This window comes from Chlorocebus sabaeus, chromosome 19 (genome assembly GCF_047675955.1).
Source record: "Chlorocebus sabaeus isolate Y175 chromosome 19, mChlSab1.0.hap1, whole genome shotgun sequence".
Classification (NCBI taxonomy): domain Eukaryota; kingdom Metazoa; phylum Chordata; class Mammalia; order Primates; family Cercopithecidae; genus Chlorocebus; species Chlorocebus sabaeus.
The window spans coordinates 27,766,719-27,787,368 of record NC_132922.1 but is presented as its reverse complement, the minus strand read 5'-3'; the positions used below and the strand labels follow the sequence as shown (position 1 = coordinate 27,787,368).

At 39.6% G+C, this 20,650-nt stretch overlaps 1 protein-coding gene across 11 annotated transcripts in view; it reads left to right on the top strand.

Moving 5' to 3' along the window:
• SPECC1L (sperm antigen with calponin homology and coiled-coil domains 1 like) overlaps nt 1–20,650 on the top strand; it is a 143,171-nt gene that overhangs the window by 56,370 nt on the left and 66,151 nt on the right. For 9 of the 11 annotated variants that reach the window (XM_037994800.2, XM_037994798.2, XM_037994803.2 and 6 more), the window contains 5 exons: nt 254–327; nt 1,659–1,834; nt 5,523–5,686; nt 9,361–9,452; nt 18,068–18,158. In XM_037994800.2, the coding sequence (XP_037850728.2) occupies nt 254–327; nt 1,659–1,834; nt 5,523–5,686; nt 9,361–9,452; nt 18,068–18,158 (597 nt within the window). Of the gene's footprint in view, nt 1–253; nt 328–1,658; nt 1,835–5,522; nt 5,687–9,360; nt 9,453–18,067; nt 18,159–20,650 lie in introns of those variants that run through there. The other 2 variants (XR_012089524.1, XM_037994809.2) reach the window with 2 other exon arrangements.

The following is a 20,650-nucleotide window of genomic DNA, read 5'->3' as shown; positions in this document are numbered from 1 at the left end:
CAAAATTAAGATACTGTGGAAGGAAGTGATTTAGAAATTGTGATTTTTTAACTTGATATTTTCCAAAGAAAGTAATATTGGTTATTACTTGGATTGCACATTTTTTCTATTAAAGTTTTGTATTAAAATTTTTTTGTAATCTTTGGACAGGATAACTTTTTTCAAATGTCATATTTAAGTACCCCTTTTCTTTGCATTATTCCTCTGAACTTTGTTGTGAGAATAGATATTTAAACTTTGGTGATCTTTTCAGATACAGTTAAAAAACTCCAGGACCAAAAGCACGACATGGAAAGAGAAATAAAGACACTCCACAGAAGACTTCGGGTAGGATAAATCTTCATGTATTATCTTGTTAGAAAACAGTTTTCTGAAATTTGAGGTGTAGTCATTGACCATATTATCACTCATCTTAAGCTTTGGATACAGTGATAATACTGGCCCCATTGGGTTTTGGGCAGAAAGCAAATGCTGCCATTTCAGATTGGGATTGCTGCTAGATTTTGGGTAGAAGAATGTACTATAGGTTGCGTATCCCTAACTAGACATTCTGAAATCTAAAATATTCCAAAATTTGTAACTCTTTGAGTGATGGCATGATGCTCAAAGGAAATGCTTATTGGAACATTTTGGGTTTTGGATTTTCAGATTTGGGATGCTTAGCTGTTAAGTATAGTGCAAATATTCCAAAATCCAAAAAATCTTAAATCTGAAATGCTTTTGGATAAGTGATACTCGACCTATAGAAATTTATGGTTAGTAATTTTAGAAAGATAGATTTGGGGAAAAAGTGTTCTATTTTGTAAAGAAAAGTTATTAGCTTTTGATTATAAGGTGCCCCAAACTAGTCTGTTTTCATACATTTTGTGGCTGTGATCTGTCTTGCCTATAGCAATGCAGCCATGATGCAGGGAGTGGGGAGAAAGCTACTCAGTCGTTTGGGTCATACCACAGTTGCTCAGGCTGCTTTCATCGTGTAAGAAAATTGCTTTAGGGGTGAGGAGGGCATGGGGCTCAGGCATGGCCCAGCTGTGGCTCTGAGGGAGGTGAGTCCCAGGGAGACTTCCCCACCCGGCCACACCCACATCCTCCATGACTGTGGGAAGCAACAGACCACGTAGTTCCTTACCGCCTCTTTGTATAATTTTGCCTGCCTATATTGAGTTTAGTGTTTTTCTTCTGGCTTCCTCTTCCTTTTCTTTTGATTTTTTTTTTTTTCCTGTTAGGTTTTGATGTCAGGATATTTATAGTTTTTCACTGTATGGTTCACATACCATTATATACCTTCTTGTGCTTTTCAGAGGTAAAGATCCATACATTCTAGATGATGTTTATTTTCATAAGACCTGCTTTGAAACTTGCATGAAGAAGGGAAGCTTGACACTATTTTCATTAATATCTATTGAGCACTCTGAGTACTTGATGCCTCAGTAGGCAGATCAGCTGGAAAATCTTTTCCTTATTAAGAACAAGTTCACTAATAATAGTTGCGTTGCCTGTTAGAAATAGATAATAGCAATTCTCTGTGATTAAAAAAATGAATCATCATTTGGAAGCATTAGTGTGTTACAGCAATCCAATCATAAACAAATTTTATTCCTTTTAAATAAATCTTGATTGCTCTCTTTTGGAAATAAAAAGTTAGTTTTTTAATATAGGAAGAATCTGCGGAATGGCGGCAGTTTCAGGCTGATCTTCAGACTGCAGTAGTCATTGCAAATGACATTAAATCTGAAGCCCAAGAGGAGATTGGTGATCTAAAGCGCCGGTTACATGAGGCTCAAGAAAAAAATGAGAAACTCACAAAAGAATTGGAGGAAATAAAGTCACGCAAGTATGTTCTGAGAAACCAGTTGTGTACTTCTGTTTCGGTAGAGAACATTTAAATCCCAATTTTTGATGTGGTACTATGGAAAAAATGGGGAGTTTGATACTTACTGAGTTTGGATCTGATGGAAGTTACTCAGCTTTTCTGGGTGTCATTTTATGGCACATGTGAACTAGTGTAGTCTATGTGGATCTTTCAGAGTTGTCAGTATCAGTGATCCACAACTCTGAAGGGAGTGAGGATGGTCTCTCACATGATTCTCCTTTCCCCCAGCCCCACAGTCCAGCCCTGTTAGTTTTCTTTAGATTGTAGCCTCATGACTAAGGATGTGGACTCTGGAGACAGATATTCTTGGCTCGTGTCCAGCTCTGCCTCTTACTAGCTGTAATCTTGGTTAGGAATCTTGACTTCCCTGAGCCTCAGTTTTCTCATCTTTAAAATGACACAATACTACCTGCTTTACAGTGTTGTCATAAGGATTAAATAATATAATGCCTGCCAAGTGCTCAGGGCAATGGTCAGTATACTTTAGCTAGTATTTTTGGAGACCCAAGGAAAGAATGTAAAGTGAGTTTCTCTCTGTCACTCACTTGAGGAATTTTCACTTGTTTTATCTTATAATCAAATGAATCTCCACTGTAGTTTTTTTTCCCCCATGTAACATAGACATCATTGGAAACTGATGAAAATTATTAGATGAAATGACATTTGTGACATGCGCTGAGATCCACAGTGAAATACCATCTAAGAGTGGGGGATAGTATTTTTGTGTTTGAGGTTATTACTAAGAATTTGATTATTCCTTAGTTTGAGTAATTATTAAGTAGGCGTAGGAAGAAATTTAGAAAACTAACAGTATATCTTTAAAAAATGGTCGTCTTATTGCCTTGCTCTAGTGAATGGCTCAGAGAAAAGTATTGCTAAGCGTTTTTTATTGGATTCCTTAAGCAGAACATGGAATGAGACAGATTATTATTTCTCTACTAGTATAAAACATGTATTACTTTTTTCTTTGTATTATTAAATGAATAACGTATCAGAAATGCTTCATTCTATAGTTATCCTGAGTGAATGAAATTCTACTGTTAAAGTTTCATTCCTTTGGATCTCAAAAATTCATAAGACTTTGAGACACATGTTTTTAAAACGCCTTCTGAAAGAGGTAGCATCTTGTAGGGCAGTGGTTCTCAGAGTAAGGCCTGCAGATTCCTGGATGTCCCTAAGGCCCTTTAGGGAGTCTGTGAGGTCAAACTGTCTTCATAATACCATCACATTGTTTGCCCTTTTCACTGTGTTGACTTCTAAACTGTTAGAGAAAAGCAAGTATAAACTGTTGATGAACCAGGATCTTGGCAATAAATTGCACTTATAGTCATTATACTCTTCACCACCACATACTTGCAATTTTTTTTTTTTAAATGCAGGTTTCACTTAAAGGTGTCCTTGGTAAAACCGTAAAGTATGAATTTTACTACATCCCCGTCCTTGAGTATGCTCTTTAGCATTCTGTGTGACAAAATGGGAAGTACAGAAAAAGCACTTCTGCTTTATCTGCTGTATACTCAAGACTATACTGAAGAGTGAGGTCACGTTGAGGAAAGTGCTGTAATTAGTTTGAGCTGCTTTCTTTTTTCATTGAATGCCATTTTTTTACTTGAGAATGACAGACAAACTGTGGATGATTCAGACTTTGGTATTATTTGGTGGATATTTTGTGAAAACAATTAAGACAGCCTATCACTTAATGGAGAACAACGGACAGTATTCACTGCCAGTGATAAAATGTGGGCTTTCAAGTGAACGTTAGGATTTTGGAAAACTTGTTATTTACCATTGGTGAGTTTGACAGCTTCCCATAAAGTGTCTTCTGATGAGATCATTGCGACTTAAAAAAAAATGTGTAATGACAGCATTTAGAAAATCTGTAAGTAAAACAATATTTTCCTTACAGCCAGTCTATGATGTTAAACAAGATTGATGAGTGGATTTTAATGGACAGAATAGGAAAAGTTCACTTATATGGTTTCAGATTCCACATTGGAGCTAACTTTTAAGTTACTACTTGTTGCATTTTAGTGCAGTTATCAAATAAGAACAGCTACAGTTATCTAAAGGGGCTATTAAAATCTTCCCTTTTCCACCTACCTTATCTATATGTAAGACTTGCTTTTTTTCATATTAAAATAGGTTGAATACAGAGGAAATGAGAGTTTAGCTGTGTTCTCTTAAGCCAGACATTAAAGAGATGATTTAAAAATGCAAAGCACTGTTACTCTTCTTACTAATTTTTTTGTTTTGTTTTGGAAAGCATAGTTATTTTTCATAAAAATAAATAAGCCCTGTATTTGTTTTAGTTTTAGATGAATTAAATATTTTTATATATTCTTAGTTTTAATGTAATGGAAGACAGCTCTTATAAACAAAAGGTTTTTGGAGTCCTTACTCGTTTTTAGGAGTAGAAAGGGGCTCTAAGACCAAAAAGTTTGATAATCACTGTTATAGATTCTTTATTAAAAGTTCTAGTCAGCTGGGTGCAGTGGCTCACACCTGCAGTCCCAGCACTTTGGGAAGCCTAAGTGAGCAGATCACCTGAGGTCGGGAGTTTGAGACCAGCCTGACCAACATGGAGACACCCCGTCTCTACTAAAAATACAAAATTAGCCGGGCGTGGTGGCGTATACCTGTAATCCCAGCTATTCGGGAGGCTGAGGCAGGAGAATCGCTTGAACCCAGGAGGCGGAGGTTGTGGTGATCTGAGATCACATCATTGCACTCCAGCCTGGGCAACAAGAGCGAGACTCCATCTCAAAGAAAGAAAAGAAAGTTCTAATCATGACAGCTAAATGACCTTAAGATCTTGTGGTACATCTTGAGGCAGAATACTGTCAGAAGGCCAAATGGCCACCAAAGACGAATTTTTCCTAAGGACTGGCTTAATTTTTATTCACATACTTGATAGTTATATGACATGTACAAGCTCTGCAATTGTAATCTCATTCCAGATGAAAGAATTCTGTGTTAGTCAGTGTAGTGAATTCAGAATGGGCCAGAAATGAAATGGAATTGATTTTTTCAGATGACTCAGGATGCATCACCCTGAGCTTCTAGGGGACTCATGTTACTAATACGGGTCTAGGCTTTTTTTTTTTTTCTTTGTAGAATTCTATTTGAAGACTACACCACTTGCCTTGTTCTTATTTTTATTTTTTTAAAGAGTGTGGGCTTTGGTTTCATTTTTTTGTATTTCCATGTCTAAGCATAACATACTAGCTAGAGCCAGTATAAATTAATATTATACCACTATAAATTAATATTATACAGTATCATGTACTGGTGAACCTCCGGACTCCTGAGAAGGGCCTTCTCGGCAGCACAGGACCTGGAGAGTCTCAGCTCTGAGCCAGTCTACCTCCTATTTTACTGCTAATTGATTACTGATGTCCTTACCTTACACTTACTCAGATGAAAATGGAATTTGATGGTTGTTTAACTTACTTAGGATAACCTGATATAAAAATTTCAGTATCATTTCCTGGTATTTACCAAGCAAATGAGAACATTAGACCAGGTAATCTACTAAGCTCAACCGATACAATTTTTTTAAACTGATAGTTTTTAATGCTTTTCAGCTGGGAGGGGAAAATGTGTATGTTCTAGTGCCTGTGTAAAAATGCTCTTATTTCAATATTTTCAGGCAAGAGGAGGAGCGAGGCCGGGTATACAACTACATGAATGCCGTTGAGAGAGATTTGGCAGCCTTAAGGCAGGGAATGGGACTGAGTAGAAGGTCCTCGACTTCCTCAGAGCCAACTCCTACAGTAAAAACCCTCATCAAGTCCTTTGACAGTGCATCTCAAGGTAATTAATTTCTCCTGCATTGTGCCAACTGCACGTGATTGTGTTTACTTACCTTATATTCTCTGGTTTAATTTGATATTCTTTACTGTCTTACTCTTAGTCCCATTAACTTTCATATAGTATTAATGCACTAGACTTAACAGAAGGTGATATTTAATAGGTTTGAGATCTCTTCAGCTTCAGAGGTGTTAGTCTCAGACAGAATCCTTAATCTCATGCAGAGATGTGTCTTCTCACCCTCGTTGGATCACACACATTCCTGTTACTTTAAGTATGTTCTCTATGCCTAAGAACTTCCAGGTGTATAACTTTAGCTCTTCCCTTCTTCTGAACTCCTCAGTCATGTCTATCCGGATGCCTACTTGACATGAACCCTCAGGTGTCTCCTGGACATCTAACGTCCAAAAAGCAAACTCTTGTCTACTGTCTTCACCTTCTCCCTGTGCATAAATGGCAGCATCACTCCACCAGTTACTTAAGCCAAAAGTCTGGGGATCTTCCTTAAATTCTTGTTCTTTCTTACTGCTATATCTAGTCTATTACTAGCAAATCCTGTTGATACAGCCTACATCATGAATGTCTTTGCTCTGTCTTCTCTCCATCTCTAGCGGCACAAGCTTTAGTTCAAGCCACCATCAACCACTAATTTCAGTAACCTCCAAATTAAATCTCCCTTTTTCATCCCATGATAGAAAGATCTTTTCTTTTCTTGTTTAAAATCCTTTAGTTGCTTATTAGAGTTGAAACAAAATTCAGATACCCAAATGCCTCCATGGTCTGACCCCTGCCTGTTCTTTGCCTCAGTTGAACCACTCTTCCCCCACTCACTATAGTCCTACACGGCATTTCAGGTTCTGAATCAAGCCGGGCTTTCTTTCATACAAGCTCTAGAAGGCTTACTCTCCCCACTTTCAAATGACTGACTTGTTTTCATCTAACTTCCTCAGCCCTGGGAAAGGAAAAGGGATGTGGTGTTTTCAAACAATTAATTGTAGTATGTCCTAAAGCTCAAATTTTTGTCTAGAAATTCTTTAAACTTTATTAATAGGCTACTAGAATCTGTATTCTGTGATTATACACAAATGAGTTCTCATTGACTTAAAAGCACAGCAAAAGTCACATGTATAGTCCTACACACTGTTGGTATAGACATTCTGGAGGACTGTTAGGCAATACCTGCCAGTTTAAAATGCCATGTTCTTAGACTCTGAAGTTGTTACACTTAGTACTGGCACAAGTATTATGTATAAAGATAGTATTATGTATAAAAAAACTCTGTATATGTATACATATACAGTATGTATACCATTGTTTGGAAAAATGGAAGACCTAGAAATCGCTTAAATGCCTATTAAAAGAATTAAGACAATTACGACCAATTAATACAGTAAAATGCTATGCATATTTCAATAAGGATGACATAGATCTCAAAGTACTGATGTTGAAACATGTCTGTGATCCTTTATTCAAGTGTGCCACCTGAGCAGTCACTTTGTGCGCTGCAATCCTTTATAGTAAGTTGCAGGCCAGTACATATATATAGATATATGTATATATCTATATATACCTCTGTGTGTGTGTGTATATGTATATAATGTGGGTGGTCTTGTTTTTTTAAGGTACGTAGATAGCTAAGTGTATTTGCATTTAAAGTGTAAGAAAGATGTACCCAGAACTGTTGTTAGTGGCTACCTCTGGGTAATATGATGGGGTAACATGAAAGCAGAACTTTAAAATATGCTTTGAGCTGACAAGTGCCTGTAGTTCCAACTACTTAGGAGGCCCAGGCAGTAGCATGCTATCACTGCACCTGCTAATAGCCACTGTACCCTAGCCTGGACAACAGAGCAAGACTCTGTCTCTGAAGAATAAAATATATATATGTTTTGAAAATCAAAATGATAACGGAATGTCTACATTAAATTAAAATTATACACCTATTCAAAATGTTAATAAAGCATGCTTTAATGCACAAAACTGCTTCATACTAAAGTTTTTTAAAAGCCTTATATGTTATTTTATAATAAAATATATGTAAATGACCCAGCAATTCCACTCCTAATTATACATTCAAAAGAACTGAAAATAATCAGACAAATACAGTCCCTGACTTAACGATGCTTTAACTTTTGATTTTTTGACTTTACAATAGTGCCAGTAATACACATTCAGTACAGCTTTCAGTAAATTACATGAGATATTCAACACAGCCTATTTAGTATAAAATAGGCTTCATGTTAGATGATTTTACCTAACTGTAGGCTAATGTAAATGTTCTGATCTTGTTTAAGGTAGGCTAGGTTAAGCTGAGATGTTTGGGAGTTTAGGTGTATCAAATGCGTTTTTGACTTGCTTATGATGGTTTTATCAGGACATAACTCCATCATAAATTGAGAAACATCTGTGCTTGTACATCAATGTTCATAGTAGTACTGCTCATAATAGCTAATGGATGGAAGCAACCCAAGTATGCATGCATTCAATGAATGGATAAACAAAATGTGGTATATTCATACAATGGAATACTGTTCAACCACAAGAAGGAATGAAGTAGTAATACATACTTTAACATGGATGAATCTTTACAACATTATGTTAATTGAAGGAAGCCAGATACAACAGGTCACATATTGTAAGATTCCGTTTATGTTAAATATTCACACTGTGTCAATCCATAGAGACAGAAAGCAGATTGCCAGAGGCTGGCGGGACAGTGAGTAGGAAGTGACTGTTAGGATACTAGGTTTTCTTTTTGGAATGATGAAAATGTTTTGGAACTAGGTAGAGGTGATGGTTGCATAATATTGTGAATGTACTAAATGCCACTGAACTGTACATTTTTAAATGGTTAACTTTATGTTTTGTGACTGTTATCTCAGTAAAGAATACATATAAAGATACCAATTCTAAATATAAGTAAATAGATTTGTGTTTATATTGGCCGCATTAAAAAAGTCCACAGTGATCTGCTTCATCTTGCCACACTGTGTGATAGGCCTGAGTTCATTCTGTATCCCATTTTTAATTTAATTCAGGATCAAATGAAGAATCATTTTTGCAGCCTTTACCAGAATCTGTGCTATGCTCAACTGTCTAGAAATTAATAAATTCTAAAAACATAAACTACTTTTCAGCAGTTTATTCTAGAGAGAGAGAGAGACTGATATGCCAACAAGTGATTCCACATCCCTGCGTTAAATACAAATCAGAAAATATATGTGACGTGATGGACTTTGCAGGAGGAATTGAGGAAAGACAAGCAGGAGTTCCTCATTCTTTTGTTTAATATGCAACTATTGAACATCCTTTACCTGCCAGGCTTCTTACCTGATATAGTTATGTAAATACTCCTCTTGGGTTTTAATACTTGAATTTCATTGCTTTATGGAGAATTTTAGCTACATAATTAAATAACAAAAACGAAATGACTGCCATAACATGGGTTAGAAATAAGCATGACTACTCTACGGATGCAAATAATTCACCTGATGGGAGGAAAAGCACCTGTGTGCTAAGCCACAGCTACAAGTGTTCAGCAGAGGCTAGACATCAGCCAAGACAGTGTCCAGGGGGGTTTGAGAGCGTTTGGTAATCAGGCGAGTCCTTAAGTGGAGACTAGTTAAGCTTCCACTGTACAGTGACATTATTTCCCTTTTTGTTTGTTGTTTTTGTAGTACCAAACCCTGCTGCAGCTGCAATTCCTCGAACGCCCCTGAGCCCAAGTCCTATGAAAACCCCTCCTGCAGCAGCTGTGTCCCCTATGCAGGTGAGTGCCTGGAACCACAGGAGGCTCTTATGGCCTCAGAATCTGAAAGTTGAGGCCTTTTCTTCACACTCATTTACACCTATATTCATTGGGTAAATGACTACCTCAGCAGGGATGTATCTAGAATTTGTTTCCTAAAATACTGTAAATATCTTTAATTGAGATAAATTATGTAAGTGTAAATTGTGTTATTCTGATAGACTCTAATAATGATAGCTAACAACAGTTGAACACTTGCTTTGTATTCTACACTGTTCTGAATGCTTTATAATGTTAGCTCATTTAATCCTTACAGCTCTTGGGTATTAGGTGCTATTCTTATCTGTATTTTTCACATGTGGTAACTGAGGCCCAGAAAGGTTAAGTAACTTGCCGAGGTTCAGCAATTAAGTGGTAGAGCTGGGGTTTAGAGCTAGGCTGTCTGGATTCAGTGGCTTTAGTCACTACACTAAGACACAGAAGTGTCTGTGAGTAGAATATGTGGTTGCCATGTCTCAGCCATTACTGCATAGCAAATCACTTCAGAACTTAGTGGCTTGAAAGAACAATTTTATTAGTTTTTACATTTCTCTGAGTTGACTAGGCAATTCTTTGCTGGCTTTCCTGGGCTCATTCCTGCAGTTGCATTCACAGAGAGGATGGGATAGGGCCTGGGCTCAGCAGGATTCCTGGGCCGCTTTCTCCATGTGATTTGTCTTCTCAGGCTCCTTCACAACATGGTATATCCAGCTCCAGGAGACTGAAAATGGAAGTTAGCAAAGCCTCTGAAGACCTAAGCTTGGAACTTGGACAGTGACTCTTCTGTCCTGCTATTTTAATCCAAGCAAGTCACAGGGCAGCTGCGATTCAGAGTGGAAGGGGTGCACAAGGCATGAATTCAGAGAAGTGTGATTCATGAGGGCTGTTTTGTAACAGGTCCAGCACAGGTCATTATTAATACTTTAGAAACAAGTTTCAAAAGTTGCTCCTCTGTGCCATTGGGGAATGCAGATGAGAAGCGGGGCAGAGGACTTTTCGGGGCAGAGGGCTTTTCGGTAGCGCTCAAGAGGCCCCTCATTGTGCATTTTATTCAGCCGCTTTTGGACAGTATAGCTGAGGCGGAGTATTTCCTCATAGGTGAGAGCAGCCAAAGGAAACATGGCCTAACCCCCATTATCCTGTGATACAGTGTAGCCCCGGCTGCACCTCTTCCCTAAAATAATGGTGCTGGGGAGCATTTTCATTTCCAGTTGAGACATTTGTACTGTGTTTACTAGCGGGCTCCTTTTGCATTTATATTGTTGTGAGTTAGTGGCTTTGCATTTGCATGTATATACAAGATGTTATGTCTTTTTTTTTTTTTTTTTTTTCCTGAGATGGGCTCACTCTGTCACCCAGGTTGGAGTGTAGTGGCACAATCTTGGCTCACTGCACAACCTCTGCCTCTCAGGCCCAGCCAGTACTCCCACTTCAGCCTCCCAAGTAGCTGGTACCACAGGCGTGTACCACCCATACCTGGCTGTTTTCTGTGTTTTTGGTAAAGACAGGGTTCTGCCATGTTGCCCAGGCTGGTCTTGAGCTCCTGAGCTCAGGCAGTCCACCTGCCTGGTCCTCCCAAAATGCTGGGATTACAGGCATGAGCCACCACGCCTGGCATTATGTCATAATTTAAAAAGAAGGGAAGGGAATACCGTATTCCACCAATTTAATGTTTTTGTTTTTGTTTTTTGAGACGGAGTCTCACTCGGTTGCCCAAACTGGAGTGAAGTGGCATAATTTTGGCTCACTGCAACCTCCACCTCCTGGGTTCAAGTGATTCTTGTGCCTCAGCCTCCAAGTAGCTGGGATTATAGGTGTGCACCACCACACCCAGCTAATTTTTGTATTTTTGGTAGAACAGGGTTTTAACTATGTTGGCCAGGCTGGTCTCAAATTCCTGACCTCAAGCAATGTGCCCACCTCAGCCTTCCAAAGTGCTGGGATTACAGGCGTGAGCCACCGTGCCCAGCTGATTTAATGCTTTTTTATGTGCACCCTATTAATCAAACTTCATCTAAAATTCTGAAGTAACAGATAAAAGCAACATAAAGATGCCAAATGTAATAAACTTCAAATAAGATGAACTTTATTTAAGTGGTGTTTGTCAGTTGATGTTTAATGTACAAGGTGTCACTTTGTAAATCTTTGTAAAGTTAGGAGGTGAAAAATATTTCTATAAGTTGCAAAAAACTAATACTTAGGAGCTACATTCAGTAGCTTTTTAGTACATGATTAGTTAGTACAGTGCTTCTCAAACCTAATTGTATATAAAAATCATGTGGAGAGTTTTTAAGCACATAAAATTCCCAGACCTCATCCTGGTAAACCAGAATCTCTGGGGACTGGGGCCCAAGATTGGAATTGTTAGTTTTTCAAAACTCCCTAGGTAGGAATTCTACTCCTAGCTATGTGGGAGTAATAGGCTGGATTATTCTGCCATCACAAACAACTATTAATAGATGGACAAAATATAGGAAGCAGTTATTTTCAGACATTGTACATAACTGTGGTCCCTGAACAAAAATTTTAAAATGAGGTAAGTCCTACTGTGGCTCACAATATTTTCCTGGAGGCAATTTCCAGATGGTGGTGCAGGGAAGATGAACCTACGTGGAGCAGGGAAGAGAAAAACAATTGGATCTGAGTAGACACAAATCAACATTCGAGGAGAATGAGACTGCTTGAATTTGCAGGGCAGATACTTGGAGGAGGGAGCTGCATAGAGAAAGGAGTATAGAAATCTGCATAGGCATCCCTTTGAGTCTTTGTCTGAATACCAATCTGTACCTGCATTGGGTGAAGCCCCACAAGGCTGGGCAAGAATAATTTTCCAGAAACAATTTCCAGGAACAGGGAGCTATCAGGCAAACACTTCTGGTAGTTTACCTAGGGCAGGAAATCGTTTGAGTTCTCACCAGCCGCTGTAGAGACACCTCTTTGAATAGATGGCATTCAGTATAGACTCCTAAAGGACCACCCCGAAAGTATCATAGAACTAAATAGACTCAGAGTAAATACTATTCTAGGTCTGCCCTAAAAGATCTTTAAAAATAAGATGCAGAAGGACCTAGGAGGTCCCTAAGTAGCTGTAGTAGGCAGCCTCTAAAATGTTCCCCAGTGATCCCCAATTGGTGGTAGTTGCTCCTTGTGCAATTTGCTCTTGTTGAGTGTTGGCTGCAGCTCGTGATTTGCTTCCAGTGAATATAGCAAAGCAAAAGAAATGGTAGGATAAGGTTATCACTTCTAAAATACAGTTATAAAAAGCTTTGCTTCTGCCTTGAATGCTCCTCTTGCTATCACTTAGAGCCAGTTACTCTGGGGAAACCCAGTTCCCATGTTGTGAGCCAGCCCTGCGGAGGGGCGCACATTAGGATGTGTAGGAACAGATCTCCTGAAGCTTGCCAGCAGCCATGTAGATCAGCTTGGAAGCAGATCTTCCTCCAGTCAATCCTAGAGATAACTGTAGCCCTGCTGACAACTTAATTGCCTCCTCGTGCTAGACTTTGAGCCAGAGACACTCTGCTAAGCTTTCTGACCCACAGAAACTATGAGATCATAAATGGATTGTTTTAAGCCACTAAAGATTTGGAATAATTTGTCATGCAGCATAGATAGCTAATACAGTAGCGTACTTATTTGCCAAAGTCATAATTTTTAAAGGAACACAGCAAAATATAGTTAGTGTAAAATACATAATCTGGCATGCAATAAAAAATTACTAGGCAATGAAGAAGCAGGAAAATGTCACCTGTAACCAGGGGAAAAATCAGTCAATAGATGCAGGCTTAGAACAGATAGAAATGATAGGATTAGCATGCAGTGATGTAAATATGATCTCTGTGTTGAGTATGTGAAGGGAAGCATGCACAGATGAAGAGAGAAGTGAAAGATATGAAAAAGAATAGAAGAAAGCCAGGTGCGGTGGCTCACGCCTGTAATCCCAGCATTTTGGGAGGCCGAGGCAGGCGAATCACCTGAGGTCAGGAGTTGAAGACCAGCCTGGCCAACATGGCGAAACCCCGTCTCTACTAAAACTACAAAAAAAATTAGCCAGGCACGGTGGTGTGTGCCTGTAATCCCAGCTACTCAGGAGACTGAGGCAGGAGAATCGCTTGAACCCAGGAGGCGGAGGATGCAGTGAACTGAGATTGTGCCATTGCACTCCAGCCTGGGTGACAGAGCAGGACTCCGTCTCAAAAACAAACAAACAAAAAAAACGAATAGAGGAAAAGATCAATATATTTGAGGACATAGCAGTAGAATCTTCCATAATGAGTAGCAGAGAGGAAAAACACTGGGGAAAAAAATGAACAGAGGCCCTGACTTGTGGGATTAAATTAAGTGGTCCTACATACCTGAAATTGGAGCCCAAGAAAAAAAGGCAAGTCAGGGGGCAGAGTAGGAAGTGTGTCTGAAAAAAACATTTGCAGAAATAGGCCAGGCGCAGTGGCTCACGCCTGTAATTCCAGCACTTTGGGAGGCCGATGTGGGCAGATCACCCGTGCTCAGGAGTTTGAAACCAGCCTGGGCAACACGGTGAAACCCCGTCTCTACTAAAAATACAAAAAATCAGCCAGGCATGGTGGTGTGTGCCTGTAATCCTAGCTACTCGGGAGGCTGAGGCAGGAGAATCACTTTAACCTGGGAGGCAGAGGTTGCAGTGAGCTGAGATCACACCACTGCACTCCAGCCTGGACGACAGAGGGAGACTCCATCTTAAAAAATAAAAAATTTTTTTGGAGAAATAATAGCCAAAATCCATCCAGATTTGTTGGAAGTTATATACTCATAGATCCAAGAAAATCAGGAAGCTAAAGCAAGATAAACATATATAAATATACAAACACCCTCATCCTCCTGTCCAGTAAGGCATTGCTGAAAAACAGTGATAAGAATTTCTTAAGGACAGACAGGTAAGAATAATCACAGACTTCTAGTTAGAAACTGTGCAAGTCAGAAGACAACAAAATGGTTGGGGTTTTTTTTGTTTGTTTTTGTTTTTGAGATGGAAGTTCTGCCACCCAGGCTGGAATGCAGTGGCGTGACCTTGGCTCACTGCAACTTCTGCCTCCTGGGTTCAAGCGATTCTCCTGCCTCAGCCTCCTGAGTAAATGGGACTACAGGTGCATGCCATGGCACGCGGCTAATTTTTATATTTTTAGTACAAACATGGGATTTCTCCATGTTGCCCAGGCTGGTCTCAAACTCTGGTCTTAAACTCCTGGACTCAGGTGATTCACCTGCCTCGGCCTCCCAAAGTGAGCCACTGTGCCCAGCCCAAAATGGCATCTTGAAATGCCAAAAGAAAAACGCTGTCAACTTCGAATTCTATGTATTAACAAAAAGATAAAATTAAAATTTTTTAGACAAACAAAAGCTGAGGGAATTCATTATCCACAGACAGTTGGGAGAAAGTGAATGAGGAGTATATGGGACTTTCCTGTACTATCTTTACAACTTCCTGGGAGTCCATAATTATTTCAGAATAAAAGTTTAAAATAAAAAGTCTTCCCACATAGAAAATTCCAGGCCCAGGTGGTTTTACTAGTGAATTGAATCAATCCTTTGTGGAAGAAATAATTCCAGTTGTATATAGTCTCTCAGAAAACAGAAGAGTGAAAGGACTTTCCAGTTCATTTTAGGAAGCTAGCATTACCTGATAGCAAAACTAGACAAAGACATTGCAAAAAAAGAAAACTGCCAGCCAATATTCCTCGTGATTATAGATGGTTATAGAGGCAATATAAAAGCACACATTGACAAAACTGAATCCAGGAATATATAAAAATGATAATCCATCATTACCAAGTGTGATGTATCCCAGGGGTACAAGGTTAAAATTTGCATCAACAGAAAAAAAAAAAAATTTAAAAAATCATTAATCTCAACATCTTTAGAAAACTGTTTGACAAAATTTTACATCTGTTCATAGTAAAACTCTTTAGCAAACTAGAAATAGAAGGAGACCTGTGGGAACTCCACAGCTAACATCATACTTAATCTGGAGACTGAATGCTTTCCCACCAGGACCAGGAGCAAGGTAAGGATACCCACTCTCACCACTTTTGTTCAGCATTTTGCTGGAGCTCTTGCCCTGTGCAATTGCATAAGACCAGAAAAAAAAAAAAAAGGAAAAAAAAAAGAAAGCATACAAGTTTGGAAAGGGTAAAGTAAAACTGTCATTGTTTGCAGATAATATGATCATTTATGCAGAAAATCTAAGGAGTCCACACAGAAGCTTTTTGAGTTAAGCAGTGTCAAGGTTTACACGAAGTCCTATACAAAAGTTGTTTTTCTCTATATTAGCATGAATAATTGGAAATTGAAATACTTAGCAATAAATATAATGAAATGTATGCACAACCTGTGCAATGAAAACAATAAAATATTGCTGAGAGAAATTGAAGAAATGGAAAGCGATGTCATTTATAGATTGGAAGACTCAATATTGTTAATATCTTGTAGTAGTCCTTTAAATTGGTCTGTGGATTCAACACAATACCAATTAAAAGAGCAGTGCTCTTTGGGTAGAAATTGACATGGTAGTATTAAATTCATATGGAAATGTAAGATCCCTGAATATTCAAAACGTTGGGGTCGGGGGTACGAGTGGAGGTCAGATTTGGAGGACTTGTACTACCTGATTTCAGCATTAGATCAGTAGAAGAGAGAGTTCAGAAGTAGGCCAGTTGATTTTCTACAAAGATACTAAAGTAATGCAACCGGTAAGGAATAGTCTTTTGAAGAAAACATTCTGAAATGACTAGGTAACTGTATAGAAAAGAAATAACCTCAGCCCGTACCTCATGAAATACACAAAAATTGAAATGGACTATCGACTTAAATGTGAAAGCTAAAACTACAATTTTTACGTGAGAACGTGAGAGAAAATCTTCATAACCTTTAAGACTGCAAAGATTTACTAAGATGTAAAAAAGCATGAACTATAAAAGCAAGTTGATAAATTGGGCATCAAAACTTAAAACTTCTCTGAAAGACATTAAGAAAATTAAAAAGCAAGCTACAGACTGGGAAGAATATATTCATAATACATTTACCTAACAAAAGATTTACATTCAGTAAGAAGACAAACAACCCAATAAATAATGGGCATAAGATTTGAAAAGGTCCTTCCAGGAGAAGAATACAAATGGCCAATGGCACATGAAAAGATGATCAACATCATTAGTCATCAGGAAAATGGCAATTAAATCCGCAATGAGATCCTATTCTATATTATTCCTAATGGCCAAAATCTGAAAGGTTGATGAGCTGAAGTGTGGCCGGGATGTGGAGAAGCTGGACCTCGTCCACATTTCTGGTGGGAATATGAAATGAATAGTTAGAAGTTAGCCAGATAAAAAGGACTGGGGGAAAGCTGTGGGAATGAAGCACAAGAAAAACATAGACAAGCAACATGGTCTGCATGGTAGTAAATAAGTAGGTTCGTGGTATTTGAGCATCATGTAGAGGTAGCCAAGAGAGCTGAGGGGTTTTAAGTGTTTGTGGTGAATTCTTTTTTTTTTTTTCAGATGGAGTCTCGCACTGTCGCCCATGCTGGAGTGCAGTGGCGCGATCTCGGCTTACTGCAACCTCTGCCTCCTGGCTTCAAGCGATTCTCCTGCCTCAGCCTCCCAAGTAGCTGGGATTACAGGCACCTGCCACCACACCCAGCTAATTTTTTGTATTTTTTAGTTGAGACGGTGTTTCACTATGTTGGCTAGGCTGATCTTAAACTCCTGACCTTGTCAACCACCCACCTCGGCCTCCCAAAGGGCTGGGATTGCAGGCATGAGCCACCGGCCCTGGCCATGGTGGATTCTTCTGGCTGCTTGCATATGCAGAAGTCTGGAGATGAGGAAGCCAGTGACAAGCTATTGCTGTAGTGCTGCACTGAGATGACAGACTGTACTGGGCAGTTGTTGTAGTAGCATTAGCAAGCGGGTGGCAGAATTGAGATCTATTTGAACGAGGACTTGAAGACCAGTACAATTACAAAAGGAGCACGTCTGCATTTCATTTTGCAACATGTTTTTATATTTACTGAATTGGTTTGTGATACTTTAAAGATTCTCTTCCAACAAAATAATGAAACCACATTCAGAGTACCAGTGGTTGCCAGGAGTCAGTGATATGGGGTTGGGGACAGGGAGAGGGGTGTGACTGTAAAAGGGCCCCAGGAAGGATCCTTATGGTGATGGAAATGTTCTTTATCTTGACTGTATCAATAATATATAAATGACTATATAAGATACGACTACATCAATATTTTGGCTACTGTCAAAATCTTGCTGGTGGTATTTTACTATAGGTTTATAAGATATTACCATTGGGGGAAACTGAGTAAAGAGTACATAGGATCTCTCTATATTCTTAACAACTGCATATGAGTCTATAATTATCCCATAATAAAAGTCTAATTTTTAAAAAAAGTATATTGATCACAGTCCATGCCTGTAAGGTGTGTTACAACCTTACTATAGCAGTATGGAAAGAATTAATACAGATTTATAACTAAATACCTACTCTCTGCAGCGTTTACTTTGTGAGTCCCAATACTCGATTTAACTTCGATATTGTTTATCTTATGATTTCAGAGACATTCCATAAGTGGACCAATCTCAACATCCAAACCCCTGACAGCCCTGTCAGATAAGAGACCAAACTATGGGGAAATCCCTGTTCAAGGTACATGTAATATGCCATAACATTTCACCTTTTTTGTCAGTTTTTGAGTTGTTCTGGCTTCGTTGGCAAACTAAATTATTTTCTTTGCTCTTGATATTATTTCAATCAATCTGGTATACCTTTGTATCAGAAGTTCACTAATAAATATATCTAAATTCCAAGAGGAGAAAGTAGTTGTTAATGAATGTATCTTTCCTGACAGCTGTCATAATGGGTCATAGAGAGTGTACACCATTGCTAGGCACTGTTTTCACAGTTCCTCATGGCATATGTATTATTGTCATCCTCGTTTTACAGATACCAAAAATGAGGCTTAAAGAAGTTAACTAAGTCAATTCAGGTTAACACAGTTAGTTACTAAGCAGTAGCCCAGGGCAGCCTGACTTCAGAGCCCATTCCTTAGATCTCTGGGCTGTGTTTTGTTACCCTGAGGGAGCTGAGACTCTAGAAGATGAGGCTCAGCAACTCTTTGGAGCCCTTGGGAGGAACTTGCTGTTTTCACGCAGCCTTTTTTTTTTTTTTTTTTTTTAGTTGGAGTATCACTCTGACTCCCAGGCTGGAGTGCAGTGGTGCAATCTCGGCTCACTGCAACCTCTGCCTCCCGGGTTCAAGCAATTCTCCCACCTCAGCCTCCCGAGTAGCTGGGATTATAGGCGCACACCACCATACCCAGATAATTTTTGTATTTTTAGTAGAGACAGGGTTTCACTATGTTGGCCCACTGGTGATCTGCCCACCTCAGTCTCCTGAAGTGATGGAATTATAGATGCAAGCTACCGCACCTGGCCTTCCATGTAGCTTTTTATGGCAGAGCTGGCACCAGAACCCAAGTATCCCACCTTACAAGGTTGAGGCTCCTTCTCTTACCCGCACTGCCTCTTCATGTGCGATACTGAAGTGCAATGGAAAGATGAACTGCAGCATTGGGGTGTGGTGCTGGGAAAAGCAGTGCTTCATTTGGGGTGGGTGTGGGAATGTTCCCAAGTGTCCCCTCAGGGCCTGGGGCTCCTCTTCGCTGATGCAGGCCAGTTACTTCCATGCGTCAGGAATTCTTGGTTGTGCAAGTTAGGCTCTGTATGTTAGACTAGAAGGTTTCAACAGGTTTTGGGTCAGAAGTAAGCAGAATTGTGAAAAGTATTCAATTAGAGAACCCAAAGGACTGGCTCCATGGGCTTCATGTCGTACCAGTGCCTGAAGAGTTCAATTTGGTTGTGGAACTGGCCCTACACCTGTCATCTTCAGTGTTCTGATAAGCTGGTTGTGTACACATTTAGGGGCAATGGAGCACAAGATGCTACCTTCCTGGCACGAAGACTTGCCTTCTGCCCTGCTTCTTGGCTCTGGTTCTTTTGTCAGTCATGAACTAAGCTCTTTTCTCCCGTCAGAAGATTTTGCTAAGGGAACAAATAGTGGAAGGTTTAAAGTTTCTTAACCCAAATACTCTGCATCTCTCCTTCCTCTCTTTACATCCCACCTCCCAGTTGAACCCACAAAGAATTTTCATGTGTGCATTGCAGAGATCTTGGCCTCGCCATGGCCTAGTTGTTAACCTCAACCTTTTTGGTGCTGTCTCCTCACCTGTAAATTGATAGTGAATACCTAGCTGACTAAGTTCCTGGGCTCTTAACACCCGCAGCTGCTGAGATTGTCAAGGACTGCTGTGTCCCCAACCCAGCCAGCTTAGTCGTAATCTGATATGACCTGTCAGTGGCATTTGGCACTGCTGAGCACTCTGTCTTCTAGGACATTCTTTTTGGTTTCCCTAATACCACACTCCTGTGCCTTCTCTCTGTCAGGCTGCTGCTTCTCCCTCTCCTTTGTGGCTTTTCTCCTTTTTTTTTTTCTTTGTTTCTTTTTTTTGTTTTTTTGAGACAGTCTCACTCTGTCACCCAGGCTGTAGTGTAGTGCAGTGGCACAATATCAGCTTACTGCAACCTCCGCCTCCTGGGTTTAAGTGATTCTCCTGCCTCAGCCTCCCGAATAGCTGGGATTATAGGTGTGGAGCACACCACCCAGCTAATTTTTGTATTTTTAGTAGAGACAGGGTTTTGCCATGTTGGCCAGGCTGGTCTTGAACTCCTTACCTCAGGGTAATCTGCCAGCCTCAACCTCCCAAAGTGTTGGGTTTACAGGCGTGAGCCACCGCACCCAGCCTGGCTTTTCTGTTCTTCCTGACCCGTACATGGAGGTGTGGCCCAGAGCTCAGTACAGGGCCTTTGTTCTTTGTCCTCACTTTCTTTGTTATTGTATCCTGTCTCATGACTTTAAATACTATTTTTGTGCTGAGGACTTGTCAGTTTTGCATCTCTCGCCTGTTCTCTGGACTCTAGATTCATGTATCCAGTTGCCTACTTGACATCTCCCATTTTGATATTGAATATTCTCAGTGTCTCCAGGACAAGATTTCCCCCATTTTCCAAACTTGTTCTACGTGTAATCTGCCTTCCCCGTCTCCATTCATGGCAGTTTCATCCTCAGAAACCTTGGAGTCA